The sequence below is a fragment of the Battus philenor genome, unplaced genomic scaffold (genome assembly GCF_028537555.1).
Source record: "Battus philenor isolate CCGP_79_NKW_IND1 unplaced genomic scaffold, ilBatPhil1.0.hap1 SCAF_11, whole genome shotgun sequence".
NCBI lineage: Eukaryota > Metazoa > Arthropoda > Insecta > Lepidoptera > Papilionidae > Battus > Battus philenor.
Genome location: NW_027181673.1, coordinates 7,260,978 through 7,287,529, shown reverse-complemented (window position 1 = coordinate 7,287,529; position 26,552 = coordinate 7,260,978). Strand labels below are relative to the sequence as shown.

The window sequence follows — 26,552 nt, the reverse complement described above, 5'->3', positions numbered from 1 at the left end:
ATTAAGAAATGTATCTGTAAGTAACAATACTAACAGGCCATTCCTGATACTAATGGTGAACATTGTCACCTTTCATTGTTCATGTTCCTTCTTAAAGCCCTTGATAGTAATTAGTTTTTAGAGGGTATTAATTAAGAAAAACATGTAGTAATGCAATAAATGATTTATTTTTCAATGGGTAAGCACAATAATTTTGCTTCGACTGTCAAAATATTTGTATTGAAGAAGCAGGTACAAGTGATGTTTAACGCTTAAAAAATCTAATTACATAAAATTTACAGTAACAACTTTATCTTTTTCAAGTACATAGTCATTATAGCTGGAGTAACAGTGAAATATTGAAAAAAATATTTTTTGTAATACTTTGTAATTTATGTAAGTGAAAAAAGAATATATTTTGAAGGACCACTATTACATAATATATATTTAATACAAATGTTGATGTTTAGTGTAAAACACTTTTTTTAATTAAATATATCTTCCGATAACACTTTGTGACAAACTAGATTAATAAAAATGTATTAAACTTACAACATTCGTACCTTAAAAATCTTAAATATCATATTCAAAATATGAAAGCACATTTGATTAATAGGCCATAACATGAGAAATACTAAAATATGCAATACAATCATAACATACGATATATTTCTTATTAAGTAATCATTTTAATTGTTAATATTGTAAGTTGGAAGTAGCCATTTGCAATTTAATAGCAATGTACTATTACAATTACTGGCGAGAAATTTATACAAATTAAAAAAATATGATATCTCTACAAATGTACCGTTCCGAGCGAATCTTATTCATAAGATTACTAAGAAGATACCACCCCTATGAACATATTTTTATATACATTAAAATATCATGCAATATGTCGAAAAAGAGCAAAAAATTTTTTTTTCAGACAAAAATGAATTAAGAAAATAAAATATTAATTTTTATGGTCCTCGGACGACGTTTTTAAACCCAAAATAATATTTTCAAGAATATAATAAACATGAATAACCGTGCTATAGTGATTTATTTTGGAAGTATTCTACTTTATCACAATAACAATATAAAAATAAATGCTTGCGCGACTGGCTGCTGTGTCACAAAGGCAGCCATGTAGACTAGGTTCACTGGTACTCGGAAGGCACTTTCTCTGCTCGTGTGCGTGTTCAGACAAGTTTTATAAGACATTTGAAGACAACTTTCAACCAATAGCGACCTATGCATAATAGTACAACTCCAGTTATTATGCAAATTGCGCAATTTTTGAATTTATAGTCGTTCCATCGTCAGTCGAGAATTATACTCTAAGTAATGTATAATTAAAGTCCAAATTATCGTAGCACAATAAAGCTTATCCTAAGTGGTAATATTTTATAAAACTATCACTTTTAAAATACAAATTGGTAAAAGAGAACAGCTTTGAGTAGGCGTAATGGAGGCACTTCCGTTGTATGTTATAAATTTAAGGCTCGTTAAGCGACACTGTGTGCCCTACATACCGACAATAAGTATATTATTTCGTTTTTAATGTAAAATACTTAAATGTTAGGTCATTATTCTCATAACAAGTAATAATCATATCACGATTTAATCTGAGTTAAAGCCTTAAAATCTAATTTAACTTACCCTTACATCTATAACAGGTATAAATGTGGAATTTTAACTCTCTCTATATATTTGTGTAACATAGAATATACTTTCGGAATTTCAACAGGAGGTATTTAATTGTATTATATTATTTATTGTACTGGAAGTGAATATTATCAGTTTGTCGGTTATATTTTATATTTGGTGTCATAGGTACAGACTAGACACTGATAAATAACGATTGTCATCTTCAGAAGTTCAGGCTATTGCACTTTCAATATACCTTAAAATCAGATCTAAATGTTTAATAAATATTTTGTACAGATCAAAGCAAAATTAGAGAACTTAAAAAAACTAAAACAAATATGGTTTCATGTTAGACAACTAAGTAAAATTAAAACAATACATGGGTAGTCATCACCTAACGAACTGTTTCACAGTTGCATTTGAATGTTAAAGGTGATTTGAAACTATTATTTCACAACACATTGGGAATTTATTACAAATAAATATGTTTTTATTATGTGACGTTCTTGCAGTTTAATAAAATATTAAACAGTAGCACCTATCTCGATTTGCATGGCTAATCGTCCACTGACCTTAATAGTTTTACTGTAACATAGTATTACGGGCACCATTTCTTCATCAACACTACATGTTCTACACAGTAGACATACGTTACATTCCGAAATAAACCCCACCTTACTGACCTGCTTTTAATTTGAAACAATTTTAACATAAATTCAAACATAATGGTGCTCTTACAGAATTAATAAAACAACATGTTATTTATACAAATAAAAACAAACAACTATGAAAAAGATAAACTCGCTGTGATAATATTTCGAATTTTCGTAATTTCTTACAAAATATATACGTATACATGTCAAAACGAATTTTGGACCCGAAACTGTTAAGTTGGATGGAAGACTAAACGAGGCAACCGTCGTTGAGAGTGTTGGAGATTTTGGATTGGGCGTCTGGGATAGGGCCTGGATATGTGTGGCACGGTTGCGTGGACGACAGAGTGTAATTGACCTCGGGCTCGTAATACTCGGTTTCGTGGTCAATGGGCACCAGCAAGTTGGCCACTTTGGGCATGTAGCCGTCTGTGTTTATGTAATGTGGGTCGGAGCTGGGCGGGAGACTGAGCACGCTGTCCGGCCGGCTGTACTCAACATCTATAACTTGCTGAGTGATGTACGAAGTGTCGAGCGATGAGATCGTGTCTATAGACGAGTCCCCGTTGAGCGTGGTGACACACGTGTAGCTGGAGGCGAGGATGTTGGCAGACTCGGGCCGGATGTATGGCGACTGCGCGTCGTAGTTCGCGGGGAATGTTGGCGGTTCGTACGTACGAAGCATGTTGTACGGCGTCGACGGAGACGTTCTCGTCGTGGAGTTGTTGTTTTTCACACACGACGCCGAATGCAGGGATAGCATATCGATGAGTTGTCGCTTTTGCACTTCCAGGTCCTGAGGATAAACGAACATGGTAAGAATTCATCCAATTTTCCTAACGTAACTTCCCACGAGGTTTACAACTATCCTCTTTTTGATATTTACATGTTTGTAGTTTAAAAGAGAGTTAATCGTATATCATATGAGACATACTGATTCTCTTAGACAAAAGATGCTTAAAGGAAAATTATAACAAAACATAGTTTAAATACAAATTTGTTTTACCTATATTTACGAACCAACGGTGTATATTTTAATATAACTTTATAATGTCTTTTATAATTGATCTCGAAAACTATCATGAAATAAATTTAAAGTTTGTCAAATTAGAACCAGTAAAATATAACTGCATTAAGGAAAATTGTGAAAGTTATCACAAGAAAATGCGACCGTGTTTGTTGTAAAACTCTTTGGAACACACCTAGTTTCGTATTATAAGTTTAAGGATGCCGGTACAGGGAACCGTGATAATCAAGATTAGTAATCAAAACTATAATGCCAGAAAAAAAGACAATTTATTATGTTAAGTGACAGCTAAAAATAATCCAAATTGGAAAATGTAAATAAATAGATGTGTAGCAACAACCATCTTCAGTTTGCTATAAATTTGGAGTTAAGTTTTTATGACAAAAGAAATACATACGTGTACATTTATTATATGGACACAGATTTTTTAAAAATATTTACATAGAATTATATAATCTTCGTGACGCATAGACATGTTTGTCTGTTGTTTGAGACATGTTTGATATGTTAATATGGTATTTTCATAAGTTTACAACATCAAATTATTCACACTGTTACTGATTTGTTTTCGTCCTATTTTTTCGTGCAAGTAAAAAATAAATTACAATCTATGTAACCATAGTTGATTCCGTATAAAGTATATAGTGGAGTCTTCTCATATCAGCTTTAGATTGAAGAATACTATTAAAGGGGAGTTAAATCTGATTTAAGTCTCTATTAAATAGGGCTCTTCTGGAATTCTTCTCAGAATGTACACCAAAGGTGGTTACTTTTCATGATCTTGAATGTATAATAACGCAAATAAATGAGTATGGTTCCAAAAACAATGTTAACATAAATAGAAAATGTGGTCAAGTAACCTTGAGTTGTGCCTTGAGGTCTTGGTTCTGGTTCTCCAGAACTTCGCTCTCGGTGACCAGGTTGACGGTGCGCTCTCGTTTCTTCATCCTGCACTTTGTCGCTGCTATTTTATTCCGTTCTCTTCTGCGCCGCCTGCGCTCCTCGTCTTCCGGGGTGAGCTGTTGAATTAATAATCAATCAACATCGGTTATAACACTCGGCGCGATATCTAATTTCTCATCGCATTCGCTAACTTTCGATCGGGGAGTTTTGTCACGAACGGAACTGCATTTGCTATGCTGGCCTTCTTTGCGCGCCTATAAAACTTCAATAAAGCCGTTGAATTGTAATGCATCGGTGGTCGCAATAAAAGCTTGTTTAGTAACGATTCGCGATCTCGTCTCTCTGTTCCTGGTAGGGCACCGTTGCACCATTGGCTGGTGCAGTTTATACGTTCAGCATTTAAATAACATGTAATTGGTATTAATACTTTGTATATCGTCGTTGTCACACCAATATTTGTACACTAAAAGTATTAACCATGATACAAATATTTATTCTTACGATTAAATATTTGTATCTTTTTCTAAACACCTTCGAAAAATCATTCATGTGACGTACATTTAAATATATTTATACAAATTTCCTCTACACAAAATTGCTTTTAAGATCTTTGTAACTTAACTGCCTAAGAATTTAAGAAAAACGTTCTTAGGTAAAATTACATAAATTTCTCACCAGGAACGCTACGCTCATCGGTGTAGCAAATTTTCAGTGATTATAGTTTATCGTAAATGCCATTAGAGAGTCAAATAGAAATATTTTATGTAAAAAATCAATACGCAATTCATCATAATAGTCGGAATGCTATCTCGCAAATGTGCACATTACACAGATTTTTGTCGGTTTGATAAATAAATAATAAATTATTTAACAGTTCAATAACGACGAAATGTATTATACAGGAGAAGGTATTTGATATAATGTAATAAAATATGTATTGATATTACTATATACGCATTCTCATCATCCCAACCCGATCGCTTCTGGATTACTTATAGACGCCAACAAGGTTAAATAAAAAAAACCACGTGTTTTGATTAATTGACATTAAAACCCAAGTTCCCATAACACAATATAGTTTAACAACTGATTGCAGATGGTGAGTTAGCTAAAACAAAATTCGCTTTAAGATGTATATTGAATATCACATTAAATATGAATATGTAGTATCGAATTCGAAGAATCATCGCGAAGAATGTAGAACTACGATTTTGATATTTAATGCCATAAAACTTAGTAACATAACCTATGTGTTAATTCCGCGTCGTGATAGTTTTGTATTAAAGTAAAATATAGAGGTATCATGTAATGCACCCCTTTGGACTCGTTATAGCCCCTATCCAAAGATATACAGACTTCTGATTTAAAGATTTAATAATATAAAAAGTTAAATGAAAATTAAAACACCTGTAAAACGGTTATAGAGTATTTGCGCTAACGTAAAAATAATAAAAATATAAATAGTGCAAAGATCTATATATAAAAAAAGATTTAAACCAATGTGCTGAATCATCATGATATTTCTTGAACCATAAGGCTTCGACGTTTGAAATTTAAAAGGAATTTCTTTCGCTAAATTTATATCAGCTATGAATGGATGTTAAGAAATTCTCCCACAAGGGGGTTGCGAGGACGTTCGATTTGAGAATTGAACGGGCAACAGCTAGTAAATAATACAGTACCCCTTCATTTTTAACTGTCTGCGTATGACTGCTGTCATAGTCTTCGTCGCTCTCCTCTTTTTTGAAGCGCTTGAGGCCGCCATCCGTGTCGCTGCCAGACATCTTTCTTTTCGACTCGATGGACAACTTCAAACCAGCCTTAATGAGATCCGAGCACGTCTGGAAAAAACAAAAACAATATTGTAAATAACCAACTTAATCTATGACAACGGACGTGCAAATACAATAAAGAGAATTTTAAAACGACAAGTAAGTGATTATTTTATGTATAAAACAAAGGAGAAAAAAAAACACATAAGTAAACAAATTACATACATTATTTCACTCAAAAATTAAGTTATTAATAAGGCTAAAATTAAGAAAAGTTAATGATCTTAATGACTAAAATACTATTTATACGATTATTAATAAACTGACCATAATTAAAAAAAAAAAACATTATTTTTCTCTTAAAAAATCAAAATGGTAACTATTGATTACATATACGCCATAGATATAAAGTTAAATAAAATGTTTTTCATTCCTTCTGTTTACTTCGAGTATCCGGTTTCTTCGTTCTAAGATTACCGAGGTTATTCTGTTCTTACTAGTCAAACTTGGATTTATTTGAATAAAGTGCAGTTGAACGATGGTCTTTAACCTTGACACACTTATGTAGTCGACGAAATTATAAATAAACTTTATAGAAAAATCAATTTAACGATTTGTTTATGTTTCTGATAATCGGAGTTGTAATGAAGACTGCACAATTTTAAAAACCGTGTCATGTGTAAAAATTTAAACAAAACTTATGATTAAATATTTGTAAAAATACTTTCAGACTGCTTCCAGTTATCATTTGTACCGTCTACAATAAGTTTAATATAACAATTTTCTTTGTAAGGAACGTTTTTAATTACCTACAATGAAAATAAAAATTTATGTATCCTATAATATTTTATAAAATTACATCTAATTTACACATATTATAATAAATTATTTACATTAAAACATTCCTTCCCACGATTAATATAATTACAATAAAAAATGTTAATTAATTTGACAATTGATTCAGAGTTATAGAAGCAAAGACAGAAGATATAAAAACACTTATTGAAACTTTTCTATACGGCCTTTGTTAGAAATTATTGTACTAAACAATTCAAAATAAGCAACTTTGCATTTACAAGAAATTTAAATAGAAATGAGTGTTTAGCATGCGTGAGTTACCGGTACGCTTTCGTTTGCAAAACGATCTTATAACACGTAAGCTTTTTTTGTTATCAATTTACATAATTAGCATTTAGTTACCCTGTTTACATTTACCAATAAGGATGAATAAACAGGACCTCGATGCGTGAATAAATAACTTCCTACGTTCCACGCTATAGCGCGTGTCACACGTAGGTTGTGATGATTCGTAAGTATTTTTAACATGCTGTTGTAAGCTCTAGCTCCTTAGTTGCTAAAGTACTCCAGGTGGATCCCATGGGTCTACGAGAGATTCGACAGAAGCCAGCGTAACAAACAAAATGTGTGGTCACAGTTAGTGATCTACGAAAAATTATTTACTTTTTTAATAGTGAAGAACTAAAATGTTTGCTTCACTTTACCTGTCATAGTTTGGTGGAAGATAATAATTTAAGAACAACAACTGTTACTTGTAAAAACTTGCATATGTGTGTTAAAACACATGCAGTACAACATGTATTGTACAGTTTTAGGAATATGGTAAAAAAGTTGCAAGGGGTACACCGAAATCGGTAGTTTTGAAAGTGATTTATGTGAAAAAATCTCAAAACCTCTCAGGGCAGACACTAAAAGGAAGTATTGTATAAGTTTACCGAATATTGAATTTTATATTGAGGTGATATTTTTCCTTCATCGTCAGACACGTGGCGTATTCATTATTACGATAATGCTATAACTCTTGCCATACACAAAGATCGTGCTTTTGGTTTTTTTACACTGCAATGATTCACGGCCAACACCTTGATCGAATGATTCCAACAAGGTTACCATGAGATGCGAGTACGTATGTACCTGTATTCAATTGTACAAATCGCGGGAATAGGTACGGACGAATGCAATAGCAATTTATATACAATTGCAATTATAATAATCACGAAGAGGTGTTTGTTTTTCTCACATTTTAACGTCCGCCCATTGTCTCGCCGAAACGCAAAAAGACTTCGATAGTTCATAATAGAAATTTTCCCGATACAAAGTCGTAACCTAACCGCTGAGAACTAAGATATTTAATTGAATTTGTGTATAACATAGTACCATGGAAAAATCTAATGATTATGCCAATATTTTATTAAAATTAACAAAATAAGTAAAACAGAAAATGTGAATATGTCTTATATATATAAATTATGATTCCATATGTATATGTCTGCAGTTATGCTTCTGAGTTTTACTTTGTATATATATATTCTTCCCAGGCATCGGCTATAACATATCATTTTAACATTATGCACATTTTCATTGAACGTTGTGAAAGTATGTTTAAATTATAAATATTACTAGCAGAGGTAGCCTGGTAGACACTAGCTTGCTTTCATAAGACGCGGTTTTGAATCCTGACAAAATATGCCTCAAGATTTGCCAGTTTTCTGTCAAATCTTAATACTAAAACTAGAGAGATATGATATTTTTATTTAATTGTTGTCAAAATCGACGTAGAAAATCATACCTCAGTAATCAGCCACGTGTACTGCTTATAATACTTTTATTACTTATTGAAAGGCTCTTTACGGTAATTGGGAAAACACAAATAATTATAAGATGTAATTATATATAATAATTTAATATTTTCCAATTTAAAAACCGTCATTATACAAATCTTAGAGTATTCTTATTAGGCCGAATCGCAAATGGGTTAGTCAAACATTTCGTTCTCTTAAATTGAAAATAAATCTTGTTATACATGGACATCGAAAAAGAGGTCGTGTCTATAAATATTCGTTACATGCAGATTTACTTGTCTTAACAGATAAAATAATAGATCATTTAGAGTTTTCACCTAACGTAGGGCCTTGATTTCCCCGGAATCGCTAAGTATAACAGATGGTTGGATAAGCTCTAACATGAATAAAACATACGTTTGATGTGTACTAAAGAAATGTTAAAATAGAAACACAGATGCAGGATGTGACATGTTTGCGTAATGAGAACGCTATTTACGATTGACGGTAAATTATATGTTTTGTTATGATGTTCATTTTGCAGCACTAAATACTTCGATTCTCTCTATATCTTTGTACTTGTAGTTCGAATTTTGCGTTAAAAATAAATACTAGATATTTTGAACAGCACTTAAGGTAGCTCGATAATGCCCGCTGTGTCCTGATTATATATTTCAAATATAAAAAACAATATTGTGTACAACAATTCTATATTAAAAGCTTTTATTAAAAACTATTTTTTAATTCTCAGATTAAATTATTTGTAGCGATCACATAAGAACGCTTCGTATTGCTGATGATTAGGCTACAATACTTTTTGTTTTGATATAATAAAGACCGGTAGGAAGCGGTTTCTATCTAGTATGTTCAAATGATTTTAAGGTTGATTTCCAGGTTGTAAAGGGACGTCTTCCGCTGTGCTTGCAGGTCCGTGGTGTCCGCTCCTGAACTTTAAGGCGCCATTTGTTTGCGCGCTACCTGACATGCTCACTATCACTTCAACTTACAAAATTCCTAGGGCATATCACTTAGTTTCATTCGTCTACGGAGCTTCACATTATTGATTACGTGAAAAAACCAAAGAAACCCCGGGCATGGCCCTCTTTATGTCTAGTTGTGTGGCTTTGAATTTGAAAATGAGGAAAACAGACCACGGTTTAGTGTCGTTAGACTTCACTGGAAATACTATTATAAAGATGGCATATTAAAGTACATACGAAATAGTTTTTCCCGATCCAATGAAATAGTAGCATGTAGAGGTCACGGAAGCCCTCGTACTTCGCTATCTTTAAAGAGGACATGCTAGGCGCTACTTCGACAGCAGCGAAAGTTCGGTTTTTTCAGATAAGATATAATAAATGTGAATTAAATGTTACCTTTTGTATGCTAGGCGGAGTACCGGAGGCCGGCGAGGTGGCGGATGATCCGTTGGACATCGAGGAGTTGGAGTCGTTTCCGCTTCCGCCCTGCAACAACAACGGGAAATGTCATCGCGCTCATTCGCACCTCTCCGCTACTCATCAAATGAAATGTTTTCCACTTTGATTCTCAGCGTATTCTTCATGCGCATTCATTTTTTATCAAACATATCCATATAGATTTTTCACATTTTTATATCAAACAACCAACAAAGCATATTCTTGGCACCTGAATTTGTACTGTGAAAACATTTGGGTCTGTCGCATTACAAAAATAATGTATTTCAATGTAATTTTATTTATTAATTTAAAGTCACAGTATTAACGGATACTTAGAGATATAAGCTTGTCAGAAATAACTAGTCAGGATTGGCGTCGGCGTAATGTTACAAGTAATCTAGGAATATAAAAACGCTTTTTTAAACATCAAAATATAACATGGAACACCGATAGAAGAAACCTTGATACCAAATGTTCAAATCCCTTAAAAATAGATAATATACATTATAATATGTAGATCTAGTACAATAAAAATTAAATATTGTTTACGTCGTGTAATTAAAGGCGTTTTCTGCGAAGCTATGAATTATTAGACGTTTAGCACGGTTTAACACGCTGCTTCCTAGCACATTGGCAGGCGTCCGAAAACGTGCTGCCTGTTTTACTTACTAATTCAGTTAATTATTCTGCAAAAATATCGTATATAATTTGTGAAGTTAATACAGTTTCTATCTCTCGAGATCATCATTAAAGGATGTCCAGAGCTGGGCATTGGATTCCTTAGTAGATTTCATTTACTACTACTACTATTGTTTCGAATGAAGTTATTTTTGCTAGCCCTAGGGGCTTTTACAGCTTTATCGGAACCGACTTCACAGAACGAAGCGGTACGTGATCTATTCCGATTTCCAATAGGATCTGAAAAGTCGTCTGTTCTGTGTTCTGCCATTAGTTTTATGTGCTGTATCGTCTACCTGCTGCTACTTTAACTTTTGTACCTTTACGAATGTCAATCAATCTTGATTTAATTTTGCAGAGGAATCTTCAGTATAACAATTTTCATGCCTAGTTCGTATGACTGTGATAATTTTAGATGAACTCAATGTTATCTACTATAATATCAAGATAACTTTTGTAATTAATCTAAATTTGGCCAAAATTCTAGGTTATATATTGCAACGAGAGAATAAGTTCTTTCCGTTGCTTTAAATTTTTATTTTACTGAAGCAGTTAACTCATCACCAATGGAGTAATGCAAGGCAAAACTTCGCTCTATGATAAATTAATTAAAACAAATTATCATTACTTCTGACCATATTTGTATTGACAGTTATTTAGGTTCCTATTAAAATAATATTCGTTCGCGCGAACATAGCTGTGTATTAATTTTAAAATATCAGGAAATATCAACGTTTATTTAGACAGATTTAAATGACTTCCATCCTTTTCTGTTTGATTATGTTATTGATTTTGTATAGTCTAGTGGCTTCGTTATGCGCAAACATGCTTGTTATTCGGTAAATTTATATTATTGAAATTATTTTTAAATCAACGCCAAAATAAATTTCAACAATTTTTTTAACTGTGTACTACTATAATAGAAAAGTAAGGTGAAACTGTCATTTAAAACTACCAGGCCATTTGGAAGGCAGGTGCATTTTTTCCAAGGTTGCTAAGACCGTCTACAACATATGCCAAGCGTTTGTTTGTCAAAAGTTGGAATATCATTTGGCTCAGCCCAAACCATTTTGAAGGATGTTTTGTGTTTCAATCGCGGTTTTTTGATGCTAAAATCGCACATTTTTTGGAAAAAAAAGCGTCAAAAACTTGAAGACTATACCGGAAAAATTCTAACACTACTGTTTCGCGGATTGGAAAAAGCTAGGTAAAAGTGCGTCTTATCTATTGGGGATTACTTTGAACGAGATGAAATTTATTTTAATAAACAAGTTTACCTTACTTTTTGATCACAGTATTACAGTCATATGGCTTACGAAAATAAATACTAATAGCAATGGGTACATAACGGGTGCGCTATTTTATAATTTAAATATCTCAGTTATCCAATTATATTCATAGGAATTTTAATCTAGAACATTCTTTTGTATAATACAAAAATCGTTATTCCGATTCCATCACATTAACACAACTAACAAATAATTACACAATTATCCTATTGTCATTTTACGCTCTAAATTCCTCGTTGCATTTTACAGTGTACGTATCTCATTCATTTAATGACGTAACGATCTCTAGACCGCTAGTAACGTTTGAAACGATAACTAAATATAGATAAAGCGATGGCAACTGTAACATGGGCGCCGTGGTGTCTGCTTTCCGGCGGTGCAACGTAAATATAAAAGGTAATGACCTGCCGCATGCACCACGTTATCAAATCACTTTGAAGAACTCAACAGATACGGTACGGGCTATGTACTTATCTGTCATCCTCTGTCATTCTCATATAGAAGATATTATGCAGAGGATAGTAAACGGCTTATGATCAAGAAGTCGCAGTAGAACTTTACAATGTGGATCAAATGAAAGCTTTGATATTACTCCAAAATCTTTGCATAGAGAGAAGTGACGAGCGACAATAAAGTCAGTTCATCAGCTGTGATCATGATCACGAATCTCTACCAAGAACACGCGACACATAAGAAATACGTCATTAGCAGAAAAGTCTATAAAGCGAAGCTTGAATACTAAACTTACCTTCCATAAAAAGCGTCGTGTGCTATGAAAGCTTATAAAAGTTACCTACTTTGTAATTTATTACGTCTTTGTTTTAAACCGTTACTTAATTCGTACTGACGGTGTCTCAAATATCTGGAAATTTATTTATTAACTTGCAAAACTTAAACGCTGTTATATTACTTCCGACATCTTTTGAGCTTAACATAGCTGCTTAATACTGGCATTAAATGCATTTATTAAAAAGTTTACTGTATGAATCTTACAAGAAATTTTTTTTTAGATTTTAACTACGTACAGTACAAACAGTTCAGTAAATTGTACTCAACATTTATATTTTTAAATAATACTACATATATAATATTTAGGGTATATTGGACCTGTAATGTATTGTTACATTGTATACAATATTTTATGTTGTTTGTGATACTTTCAGAATTATTTGAGTTTTAGATATCAGAAGTATAATTCTGCGAATGTAAGGGACAGATGGAAGGCGACTTTCAAAGAAAAAGACTTGTTGCTAAAATAGGTCAGTAGGCCAACGAATAAACCCAAACTCCATTACCATTTATGTGTAAGCTATTCTAAAAAGTTCAACCGACATTACTCAAATAATTCTATGGAATTTTGCAATTGTTTATGTATTTCAATTAACAGTTGCGTTACCTTAATTGGAATAGACCAAATTTTAAAAGTCATTTACGAGATCTATTGTATGTATAGAGATAAAAAGATTTTCTTGCATTTTTGTTATTGACTGCCTCCGTCGGCTATATAGTTTATATTATGAATGCCATCTAAAGAGTTTTCGTCCCTGTATTTCTTTTATATCTATTGATTTATGTGTACCTCTCTCTTGATAAATCCGTACTTACTTCTCACGATTTGTCTCGTTTCCGTCTGTGTGATTTGTATAAAGTTGCTGTAAGGCTATTCTCTATGTTCACTAACGAAGATATATTATACATGGTCATTTCATTATTTAATTACTATTGTCAGAGACATACTTATAACAAATGGTAGTATGAGGTTTTGAAATGATTTTCTGCAATTAAGTTTTGATTTTTACTCTAAAATACTCATTATTTCCGCCGTTACTAATGTTACTTTCACGTAACATTCAATGGCTTTTCGGATACCCATAATCCACAAGTTTTAATAACATTGAAGGAAACACTTAAGATATTTTATTACGAAATTGTTTATCTCTGTTTATAAAGGTATTTTAAGCACAATTTAAGGCCAGCCAAAAGTACATATAAACGATAAGCACTAATACGCTTGGGTGTAAATTCTTTTATTTTATTTAATTCAATTAAAGATTTTAAAATGTTGCGTCACAAACACTGTTACTTACTAATTTTATTAACATTTTTAGAAAGGTATTTCTTCAGTTTACGCTATTTCACGAAGTCTGTGGACCAACTATATCTAGTAGGCTGTCAATTTTCCATATTTCTAATACAATAATGTAAAAGACATTAATGTGTTTATTGCACAATTATCATGGATATTAATATATTTGCATTCGTCAGCCTTGGAAGAAGACTTCTTCGACGTTCTATAGTTAACAAGAAAATAGTTTACTGTAGTGCAAAAATAGTTACTAAATTATTAATATTCTATGGATCTACTGAGTATGAAATAGGCTAGGTAGAAAGAGAACATTATCAAAGATAAAATAAAAATAAATTTGGTACGCTTCAACATCATTCTTATAAATTCTTCATGGATCTGAGTGTACGCATATATAATAATGTATCACATTATTATATATGTATCACATTATTATATATGCGTACACTCGGACCTTGGACCATCGTTTTCTTAATTTTATAAAGTAAATCTTTTCTTTTTAATCGAGAGTTTTTGGAAATCGAAATGTAAGAAACTCGGTTTGTTGACACATTTACATGGTTTATATCATAATGATAATACATCAAACATTGTAAAATTTGATTTGAAAAGAGCAACTTTTTTGGCCGATTAGCATATCAGTATTATGCGACGGTGTTTGCTTACTACTTATAATTTTAAAATAAAAGACTATTCAAAAGTGTACACGCACTTATGAATAATCATTGCCCATATGAATAAACATAATTTGAATTAAAAAAAAATAACTGAAGGTCGAGGGAAGACGGTGGCACCGCAAGCCTGGTCATTGTGGCTATCTTTAGAAAAGCCTACGCTTTCCTAAATAAATTATAATTATAGTTTAATAACATGAGGTCTTACCTTGAAATTGGAATTTTTATCGTTATAATTATACTGGTCGAGGGGATTGGTCATGGTGATGACGTCGTTAACGATCTCTGGCGTGCGTAGCGCGGGGCCCGCGTTGTCAGCGGCCAGGAGGTTCATCATGGCGGTACTCAGGTTCACGTTGATGTTCATCTTGAAGGCCCCGCCTTCACCGTCCGTACCAACAGGCGCTGTCGGGGACGGCGAATCCTCGCATTTAATGGTCGGCACAGCTGAGCTTATGCTCGACGAATTCATGATATCCTTGTACGGAGCCAGCTTCGTTTCTTTTTGGTCACTTTCAACACTAAAACTATTAATTAGCACCTATGTCTATATCACGGACGCACTACACCCTATCACTATACCTAATAAATATCACTGTATGGTAAACTGGTTCCAAATGGCACTTAACGTCTCGTGTCACAAGTCTTCACGGGAAGGTAACGTAGCTGTAGGTTTTGTTCTTTCTGAAACAAAAGAGACCATTGTTGTTATTGAAAATCGTATGTGAAATTGATTTACAAATATTTTAAAAATTTCGATTGTGCCTGAATCGAGAGGAGAATTTGTCATGACTGAATTTTTTTAGTGAAATATCATTCGCATATTGAATAGGAGTTGATTTTGAAACTAATCTCTTACTGCTTGGATAACAATCAAAGGGAAGTTTTAAAATTTATATGACATTAACAATTACCAATAATGTAGTACATGTTATGTAGAAAAAGTAAAATTCACTATCATAATTTCATCCGTTTATAGATATAGATAGATAATAAATTTCGTTCATAACGACCATTGTTAGACATATGCCTCCCCCATAGATTTCCAATACTATCAGTATCTACTATCAGTTCATGGCTTGCCCACTGCTACTTCTTGTCAATTTGCTGGGCTATATCAGTTTCTATCGTTTGTCTACGAATCTTCTTATTCCTGATTCGATTTCGAAGAAAAACAGTCTTATTCATTGTTAGTTTAAAATTCCTTTGAATTTAAAGCCTTGCCATGCTACTGAACAGTTACAAAGTAAAATTTACAAGTATTACTAGTAGTAGTAGATCAATATGTATTCTCAACCTTTCAATCGGCTCGTGATTTCTTTTAAAATAAATGATTAATGAAATAAAGCGTTGATGGTTTTAATTAAATGGATAACGAAGCGTTCGGATTTCATAACTGTGCGTTGGGCAGTTCCATGGCTCGCTTTCGCAAGTCTCCGTATCGAGTTTTTAATTAGAGTTCCGAACATCGCGGCCTCGGGGCCAGGATGCGCCACCAATAAAACGATTTTTACAGGCCCCAATTGAATGGTAGCCATAAAATTAAAACTACGCGCTTTTTACGACGCATTTTAGCTCTTCCGTGAGGCGTGCTTCGGCCATTGTTCGTTACTTTGTATAATACACAAGGACAGGCGCGGATTAAGCAATTAGCATGACACCGATGCTGGCAGTAGACAACATTATGTGGAAATTAGGGTGTCGAGACGAATAAATAGGACAAGTCGTGACCGAACGAATGATTTGTGTCTAAAATATGCTGGTTCCATATATAGCGAGACTCGAAAGCTGTCTGGTACCTTGACCCAGCCTGTATATCTCTGTATCTCATATCTGTGACACGTAAACACAATAAAGCACGGAGCCGGAGTAACCTAGATGCGGGGACGTTTTTACTTATTCCGATCGTGGCGAGGAAAATGTGCCGTCGTAGAATTATCGTTTTGCGGCTCGGAATGGGCTATCGTTTTGAAGGTTATGTTTATTACTGAGAACTGCATTCTAGATTTTTAATAAATTTTATAACCCTGCATTTCAAAATATGGAATTCTTACACACATTATTCTCAAATTATTACCGTTGATATTTATTTGTTCATTAGTCATGATTTATTAACAAATATTTACAACACGAATGTATCTAAAAAGAATACGCATGTAAATTAACTGAGAAATTCGAACTATGGCAATGAAGTAGGTTTCTTTTCGAGATGCTATGTCAAAGTTAAATTATGTCAAGAGCAAAGAAATCTTGAACTTTATAGATAATTTTAATTGAACTTGCTTCCTTTACGGACCAGTAATACACATTTAAATATTAGAGTAAACCTAATAATTTGAGTATTTTCTTTGAATCGAATTTCAGATTAACAGGCAGTAGTGTAAAGATCGGCAAAAACGGATTTGAATAAATTTAAAAAAAATAATTATAACTATATCTCTTATGAATTTATGATGTTAAACCTACAGAAGTCAGTGGCAGGGCGTTAAAAATATAGAAATATTTAAACTTTCCGGCGTCTAAAATTTAAAAAGATCAATTATCAGTAGATTGTTGATCGTCAAATAAATCGCATTCGTACAAACACGACATTAAGATGCCGCTAAAGACCTTCTCTATTCAATATTTCTTGTCAGCTTAAATAAATATTGTTCTGTAGCTTTAGTCTCGGTCAAGTAGGTTAGTTCACGCTGTTGAATAGTCAACAGACTCGCACAAAATCGCTCTGGCTTTAGATGCTCGTGTAGATATTACAATGAATTCAATCCGTTGCGGAGGTCCCTTTTTTACTTTTAAGGCCTCGTCAAGTACAAGATAAGAAATCAGAGCAATTTATACGTACATGGGTTTAAATTATAATTCCGATTTCATGCAATTTTATAATTTAATGCCAAGGACGATTAACGAGATAAAAGGGTATGACCGTAAATAAATATATTTACCGATTATTTTGTTTAGCTTGATGCAGTATCAGCGCGTGGGTTTGGCAATTCAATAATCTTATAATATGCAAATACGAACAGTCTGTAGGATGTCCGCGTACAAAAACGGCAAAGGAAAAATATGTGTCCGGTCAAAACGCGTGGGTCCACATTTAGTGGGACGAGATATATAAAGGTATGTATAAAATAACTGTACCTAAATTCACTATAAGTTGTATTTAATCATAATATATATATATATATGTATTACGTTGTAGACGGCGCAGTGTTTAACAAAGAGCATTCGTAAATATGCCAGAAGCAAATAAGGCGAATTTTAATTGCAGAAAATGGTAATCAGTTTTAAGTGAGTAGACATGTATAATAAATTCATTACAAAGTGAATACTTAAGACAAGCTCTCTCATAAAACTACACGATAACGACTTTCCCGTACAACTCGTAATACGTGAAATAATAATTCTTTCTCGCTCCCACTAACAAAAGTATTATGGGAGTGTATGGGATGGAGTTTTAAAGAGCTAAGGGGCGACCGTATCAAAACTAAAATGACTTATTAACCAACTGTATCATGGTAGGACTTGTCTTATCGTTTCTGAGGCTCGCCATGGTGTTACGATGAAATGGGTAACCTAGTTTCACCGCGCCCGCTGTGTTCATGTCGCTACTAACGATTTAATATGTGCCAAGTTAATTGTGTTAGTTTTATTACAGCATTATTCTATTTATTCATTTTTGTTCTAATAAATATTTGTAAATTTTATGTTAAACTATTTCTTACGAGTTGAACGAAGTTTAATCCCAATTTACATTATATAATTTTATATTAAAAATCTTTACGCTATTATAATTCTCTGTTCATACAATGTTTGTTGTTAATACATTGCAAGATATCATGTAAGTAGGCGACTACGAAAAGCAAACTGTCGAGTAGCTTTTAAAGCAAACAGAAACAAGGCTGCCTACTCGCGATAGGTGAGAATTGTGCAACCGGTTCACTTGTGAATGAACGAGACCCATATTTGTAGCACGTTCCATTCCCTACCGACTTTTTGTGCAGTTTAGGGTTATAAAAAGTTGTTTAGCTTACCTCTTGTAAATTTATGACTGCTAATTGCTAGCGTACTCATAAAATTTTAGTTTGACCATATTACTAGAAGAATATTTTATACCTTATTTTTCTTCTCTTTAATTAGTGTTAGCTTACTAAGACCGTCATCTTAACCTTGGCTCGAGGATTAATATTATAGGAGGAATAATATTTGACTATTATTGTTGATTCGAAGTTATTACGACTTCGGAAGATTGTATATTTTACGTCTGTTATTTTACGTTTATAATTAAAAAAACCTATTAAGGACATAGATGATCGTTTGGTGGATAATAAATAAGGAGTTCATCCCGAAAAGATGAAAGGAAAGTCATTATTTCACAAAGCTTGGATATATTGCAAATTATTTAAACATTATCAGCTACTTTTAAAAGAATTATTTAAGTTTAAAATTTATATATATATATATATATATATATATATATATATATATATTTATAATTTAAAGTAGACACTGCCTCTCCCGCCTCCCGAAGTCTCCGAGCCTCCCTCGAAGATATCTAAGGGGATATGCCATAAAAGCCACGGTTGGCGATTGCAGTGTGGTGTTATGGCACGTAGAGAACGCTTCTACGTATCCTCTGGAAACATGTTGTTTGTTGGTCGCTTCCGTCTTTTATAGGTAACATTAATTTAACAAGATGCATTTTGATAGATTTCCTTTTATGATCTCGTCATATGGACAAACTGCTTTCACATTTTCTACTATCCTAACATTGTTTTGTAAAAGTTTTGAGTTGTACGATTTTTTATAACATTAATTTGTATTTTGCCAAGTATTACAACTAATACACTAATAGTAATTAAAACGTTATATCATGGAAACAAAACAGGTCTTTATAAAAAGCAAAGGAAATATATTTTTACATAATGTGAATAATTTGAAAATTAGATTTTGCTATAATATTGTGTAACCATAGTCCGGCTGTAGAAAAAAAGACGCGATGAGCTTTAAAGGGGTGAATGTAAAGCTCATTTTCTGGCAATTAATGTACGAAGAATCCACAAATAAATGTTTTAAGAAATAACAAGTGTTATTGTAATAAAAAGCGTTATCATATTTCAGATTAGTACATATTGAAATTAATAATTGTTTACTATTTGTCCATGCAGACTTTGTACTGTCCTGTCGCATTACAATTGAAAATTTATGAATGAGGCACATTTTAGAGTGATCGCTTTATACATGGTGATTGTAAATGTGTGTAAAAAGATTTTCACTCATAAATGAGCTATATTCTCTTTAACACTGGAAAAACGGAGACTTACCGTACACCAATATTGCCTCAAACCAGTCGAAATGACTGTATTATAAAAGTCAAAAACAAAAGACATTTGATTATTTAAAAATTTTACAGGTAGTGTAAATGAATTCTTTTAAGGAATAATTAAAGGGGGGGCAACTACAGTGATCAATAAACGCATTTATATGTTGTACAAAAAGTTACAAAATTCTAAAAACTATTGTTTTTTAACTGAAATTGAAAACCAGTCAAAATTACTGCCTCAGGTAGTCAAGCGTTAAACCGTTTACATCGATAACTAATCAACTTGCATAATGTGATATTGTAATTTAGTATCAAATAAATAAATAAAAAGTATGAAATTGGTTTTCAAATTCAAATATTTAATAAAATTGTAAAAACATTTTGAAATGAGTCCTCAACAAGTTTCATATTAGACGTTATTAAGTATAAAGCGTGCGGTTGTGGGCACTCGTTTTTGAACGTAGCAACAGACGCGCTTGTCCTTGACACTCGACGTCGGGCAAAAACTCTATCGCTCGCAATTTTGGCGCGTCGGATGGTGGGTGTGTTCCAAAACTAACTCACACAGATGCAAATCCCATACCACAGAATATTGAAAGCGTTCTTGTATCGTTCGTGTGTTGTTTCAACCTACGACGGTCTTGCCTCCAGGCAATTGAATGCTTACAATTATAATATTTTATTGTTTCTTTATTTTAATACACTAATAAATAAAATAAAATATTATAAATTTAATATAGAAAGTGATGGAAATTAATGAAAATGTAAATAAGAATAGCTTTACATGTCTATATTTACTTGATTGGTTTTATAAATCTGCTATACACGGCGCTTTTTTATAGGCGTACAAGCTTTAGCATGAATGTATAGCACATTCGTCAGCAAAAAGCTGTAAATCTCATACACCTATTTCAAAATCATTTTTGTAAAGTCGCCACCTCTGAAATGTGTTACATTAATTTATTTTTTCTATTAGAATTTGACAGACTAATAACTTCTTGCAGTACAAAGTCTGCAGGGACAGATAGTAAACAATAATTCATTTTAATATGCAGTAATCCCAATTTTGGAAAATTTTTATTACTATATAATCATGATGTTATTTGTTATTTTTGTAATCATTGATATTTGGATAGGGTGTACCATACATTACACTTATACCACGCTTTTATACATATTACCAAACACCTTATATGTTACTTTAATTTGTATTGGATTAAATTTTAAAGTTATATTATATTAATTCACCCTTTTAAAGCTTCAACACCTATAACCAAACATTCTATATAATTATTAAATAACCTTATTGGATATTTTTAATTTCTACTTTTGGAACGTACTTGACATATACATGTTAAATATTTTAGAACAAAGTCTTTGTTTAATAAATTAAATTTAAATATCATCGTACGGTATACACTTAAAAGCAGTGAAATGTCCAATCTGCGCGCAAACGATCGCTAGCGATATTTATGTATGTACCACGGCGCCAGTCTACCTATACGTATCGTCAAATACATGTCGGCGTAAAAGGAACAAAGGAAGTTTGGCAAGGCATTGTTCACTCGATTTTCACATCTATAGTGTGGCAGACGAAAAAAATTTGCATTTGAACCATGTGCGTGTCAGCTAACATGTGTGTTTGGTGGTTCCTATCCTGTTCTAACTTAAATATTTACACGAGTTTGCTTTTGTGTTCTGTGCGTGGTATTGACACTACAAATAAATTAATGCCAGTGTCTATTTATTATTATTATAAACGTATGTTCCCTTACGAGGTAGAATCCCGTCAACAGACTTTTCCTGTAACTTCATATAGAGATTATTATTCCTACGCTAAATATGTTGTCACTGTGTTAGAAACCGGTTTAGTAGCAGTATTTTTATTATTTGAAACAATTTTGTTTTATTTTTTACTCTTCATCTTAATATTTAATAGCACAAAGGTCTGCGAAACTGTAAATAGAACTTTATAACATTTTTTTTATACACAGTGATTGGCTGGAGGTATTAAAATGTTATAGAAGCGAATGCATAGATCATTTGCAGTCAATTAACGTATAGTATACGAAATGCGAAAACAATAAATAACGTAATAATAATGTATAAGATTTATTGATTATGTATTGTGTACTCTGATCTGTCTGTAGATCTGTGCCTGCAGACTTTAAGCTACCAGAATTACTCGGCCTGTCAGAGATTAGAGAAAATCAATTAATGTAACATATTTGAAAGTGAAAGAGCAAGAATCTGATATGAGTGATTGTAAAAGCTTTTTGCTGACAAATGAGCTATTTATTCGCTCCTTTAAAACTTTTATATCTATAACTATACACCTATATATTGTTATATTTGTAAAACGATAGAATTTTTATAAAAAGCATATAAAAACAAATGTCATTTGTTAAAAAAATATAGGTGTAAACTATAACCAATCACCTCGCAAAATGGTAACATAAGCGTAAACTCATACCATTAATTATTTAGCAACATTTAGTTAAATGGAAATAGTAAATGAATAACTCGAATCCAACCTTCACCGATTTATATCTTAGCAGGTTTAAATGAGCCGGCTATGTGTAGTCACGTTTGACGTATTAGAATTGACATGGCAATAATTCAAATGGATAATTTTATAGTTATAGTATTCGATTATTAACATCATGAGAACGTTTGAAATAAATTGGACGTTTATTTTTAGACTATATTATTTACAACAACGAAACGTAATTATTGTTGATGATCATGGATATATTTAGATAAACATTCATTATTACATGTTTTAATAAAGCACACGCGGTGCTGGAACAGGTGTTTTTACAGCTACAGTTAATTATATTTTGAATTAGTAGATCGAATGCCAATTCGAAAGCCAATTAAGTTGAAGTGGCAGTGCAGAAGCAAAATAGATCGCAAGACAGATGGCAGTTAGATCCTTAAAGCTCTGGAATGGTGACTACGGTTCAGCACAGAGTAGAACCTCCCATCCACTAGATGAAGGTCACCAGGACCTTGTCGAAGTCATTGAAAAACGATAGACACTTGCCTTTCCAAGAGATCTTATTTTCTGAATTCAGCAGTGGATATCCTACGGCTGAAACAATGATGATAATACGGGTAACATATAAGATAAATTCTTAAATTCTCGTGCTAATTACAGAGTTAAGACATGATATTGCTATAGAAATATAAGGTTAATAATAAACCCAATGACATTGTTTTACCAAAATATTCTTATTTCTGTATTCTGAGCACTCGATAAAATAAAGTTGTTTTGTTGAATTTAACTTTTATGTACGTACGTGTTAATTTATATAGTAATAATCATTATTTTTAAGAAATTTTAATTATAATCCTTTTTGATAACATATTAATACCTCAAAACTATATTAAGGTAAAATTCGGAAATCTATTAGTTTCCTTATTTGGAATGACCTTGAACATTTAACACACATTTACAGTTCTATAGCAAACGCTTTGCGGTTAATGATTCAGTGTTACATTGAAATAGCTTAATTGAAAATTATTTTCATAATTCGGTCTTCAAAACATTCTGTTTTTTATGATAATTAGTGTAGTTTAGTTTCATATTATTTACTTTTTAGTATTAAATATTATTTATGTCTGTATTTTTCTTATGAATAGCCAATTTCAATATAATTGTGCATATTTCGGACTGTATCAGCAAGCAAAGAATTCAAAAAAATAATTTTAAAGCGGAAAACTGCCATTGATTGGTGAGCTGCAATATTCTCTGTGACCTCCAACATTTTATTACAGGAAACCTATAAAATGATAATACCTGGAGCCTCATAGAGCGAGAATAATTACAAACGCCTATTATTATGCACAAAGTACTATACTTGTGATCTTTTATGTGACTGCATGGATGCGTTCATGTTTCAACAACAACTAAACTAATCATACGACTATCCGAGGTCGTTTGGTGTTATGATGCAAATAAAAAGTTTAGATGCGCTTGAGATAAAACAAAATTAAAAAAAAAGATAATTAAAGGCTAAAAACATTAAACTGGATTTTTTTCAGTTTAAACAATAACATTGTATTTTTTTTTAAAATAAAACTGATGTTATATTCATATCTTTTATGCTTATTTTTCCTTATCAACGAAGACTGTTCTATGGTTATCTGAAAGAAATTCGAGACTAACCTTTGTGCTACATCTTTTTCCAACTTTAACAGATTTTTTTATTTCCTGTGTGGTATCCAGTGGAGCCGCGGTAGCCCAGCGGTAGAGGTCCGAGACTTGCGATCGTAGGTTGCAAGTTCGATTCCCGGAATACAATCTTTCATAATTCACACTTTGTGCAATATTTATATAGGTTTGCCGCTGCCCACAAACAAGTTTTCAAGATGGCCACTAGCGTCCTTTGCGTACCATAATACCAGACTGCGATTGCCAAACCGCCTGCCAAGTGTGGCGATTATGATGTATCCCCCCATTGATATCTTTCGGGGAGGCTTAAGCCTTGTGGTGGGTGTATACGGGCTAAAACGACAATGTCCAATAAAAAGTAAATAATTAATTAAATACATTACACTTTAAGCTTCTGAGTAGTTGAAGACCATCTGAGTAGTTCAAGTCCATTAAACAGTAACATTTTATACAGTATGATCAAACACGAATGTGCGATTTCAAGGAATATTGTGTTAATGCTATCAATACAATAGAATTCTGTAACCGCAAAACTAGTTTCATTAATACTCACATCATCTCGACGAATAATAAAAATCTGAGGTCACATCTTAAAAATAACACCATGTACTTGTAGCCATTGATAGCTGACACAATAAAATATGCAAAAAGCAAATGAGGATAAACAATGGGTGTTCGAATTATAACTTTCTCAAGATGCCAAATCGGCTTTCGGTCTCGAAATTCAGAATTTTGTGGGCGTGGAACCGGTTTCAATGAACCTTATCGTCGACAACGGCGACCATTACCATTATAACAAAAATTATCGTCAAAAACCTCTCGCGAGCGTGTCGCATGGTATTTTCGGATTCGGGTAACGTAAATATTGCTATTGGCGTATGATTTATGGATTATTTAACTTGTAATGTTTACAGCGCCGAGCGTTCAGTTTTGGTATATTAGGAATTGAGATGTCGAATAGTAATATGACCCGCATTTACAGTTGTAGCAAGTATTACGGTAGCTTTGTATTTAACGTTAGAACAGACGTTGATAAATCTTTTGAAACTTACGTACAAAATGTTCACCATGAAACCTACATTTGAATGTTATGACGAATAATTTATATTCATTTTATTTATGGAAAACAAAAAAAATGCGCCCCAAAACACTTTAGAAACTGCATCAAAACATTACCATTACATAACAAGTCTATATAATTTTTGATAAAAAGATTTCATCTACGTACTGACTCATCACGATATCTGTAGAAACATAACGTTTAGAGACTTCAGCTAAGAAAGGATTGTATGTAATCCCATTCTCAAAAAGAGTTATCCTTAACTTCCCTTACGGTGTTTTTAGGAAAAAAAATATCTTTTCCAACTACAGCCTTTACAGATATTATACTCGGTCAGAATATTTTTTTCGTGTTAAAACACCCTCAAAGAGCAGCTGCTTTTTTATTATAAATTACTTTAGTTCATTTACCAAAATTATATGGCACGCAGTTAATTTATGTCTGCGTTAAATAATATGAACACATAAAATCGGAATTGCTATAAAAAAGAACGACGATCCACTCGGCTCACGTCTGTACGTCGTGACCTATTTGCGGTCTGTGTCCTAATCTATGCAGCCCACACCCGAACGTGTCTAACTCACACTCAATGTCATTTGATAAACCAAATTGAGGAAATTTTACCCGTTTCTAGAGGCCTTATTATTATTTTATTGCAATCAAATGTCTGCAACAAGGAAATGCGTTATGTCTATTGTTTTAATTGCGGAATATCAATTTGTGTAATTCGATTTTGTATGCACATTGATTAAACTGAGTTTTGTAAAAAAAGAAACTGCTTTTAGAGACACAAGTAAATATATGTATGTGGTAAGTCATACACTCTCTCCGCAATAAACCGATGATATAGTTGACATACCCAAAAGTCGAACTTAACGGTTTCACAGCTCGTTTTTGGTGAGAGTCGCCAAGATTTGGAACGACCTACCTGGGTCTATTTTTCCTGATAAGTTGAACTCTGGAGCCTTTAAGAGTAGAGTGAACAGATTTCTTTTGGATGGGCGTGTACTACCTTCGTCTTCATCTACACTTTCCATCAGGTGAGATGGAAGACAAACGTCTATTCTATTTGAACTATAGAACAAAAATAGTAAAACTCGCAGGAAATAACACCGGTTATTGTGAGCCAAGTCTGCAGACGTGGCGTAGATAGGCCCCTTCTAGGTAGACCGCCGATATAGTCAAGTTTGGGGGAAGTCACTGGATGCGGGCGACGCAAGGCCGGTGATTGTCGCGATCTTTGGAGAAAGACTATGCCTTGCATTGGACGTCTATCGGCAGATATGATGACGATGAAGTCTTACA

General features: G+C 32.8%; 1 protein-coding gene across 1 annotated transcript in view; it reads right to left on the bottom strand.

The window, feature by feature from the left end:
• Positions 1 to 411: 411 nt before the first annotated feature.
• The window catches only part of Atf3 (Activating transcription factor 3), a 64,068-nt gene continuing 37,927 nt past the window's right edge, over positions 412 to 26,552 (bottom strand). The window contains exons 2-6 of the mRNA XM_068772126.1: positions 14,899 to 15,374; positions 9,922 to 10,011; positions 5,877 to 6,035; positions 4,152 to 4,310; positions 412 to 3,060 (exon numbers count right to left, since the gene is read on the bottom strand). Coding sequence (XP_068628227.1) covers positions 2,515 to 3,060; positions 4,152 to 4,310; positions 5,877 to 6,035; positions 9,922 to 10,011; positions 14,899 to 15,162 — 1,218 coding nt within the window. The 5' untranslated portion in view covers positions 15,163 to 15,374 and the 3' untranslated portion in view covers positions 412 to 2,514. The remainder of the gene's footprint in view (positions 3,061 to 4,151; positions 4,311 to 5,876; positions 6,036 to 9,921; positions 10,012 to 14,898; positions 15,375 to 26,552) is intronic.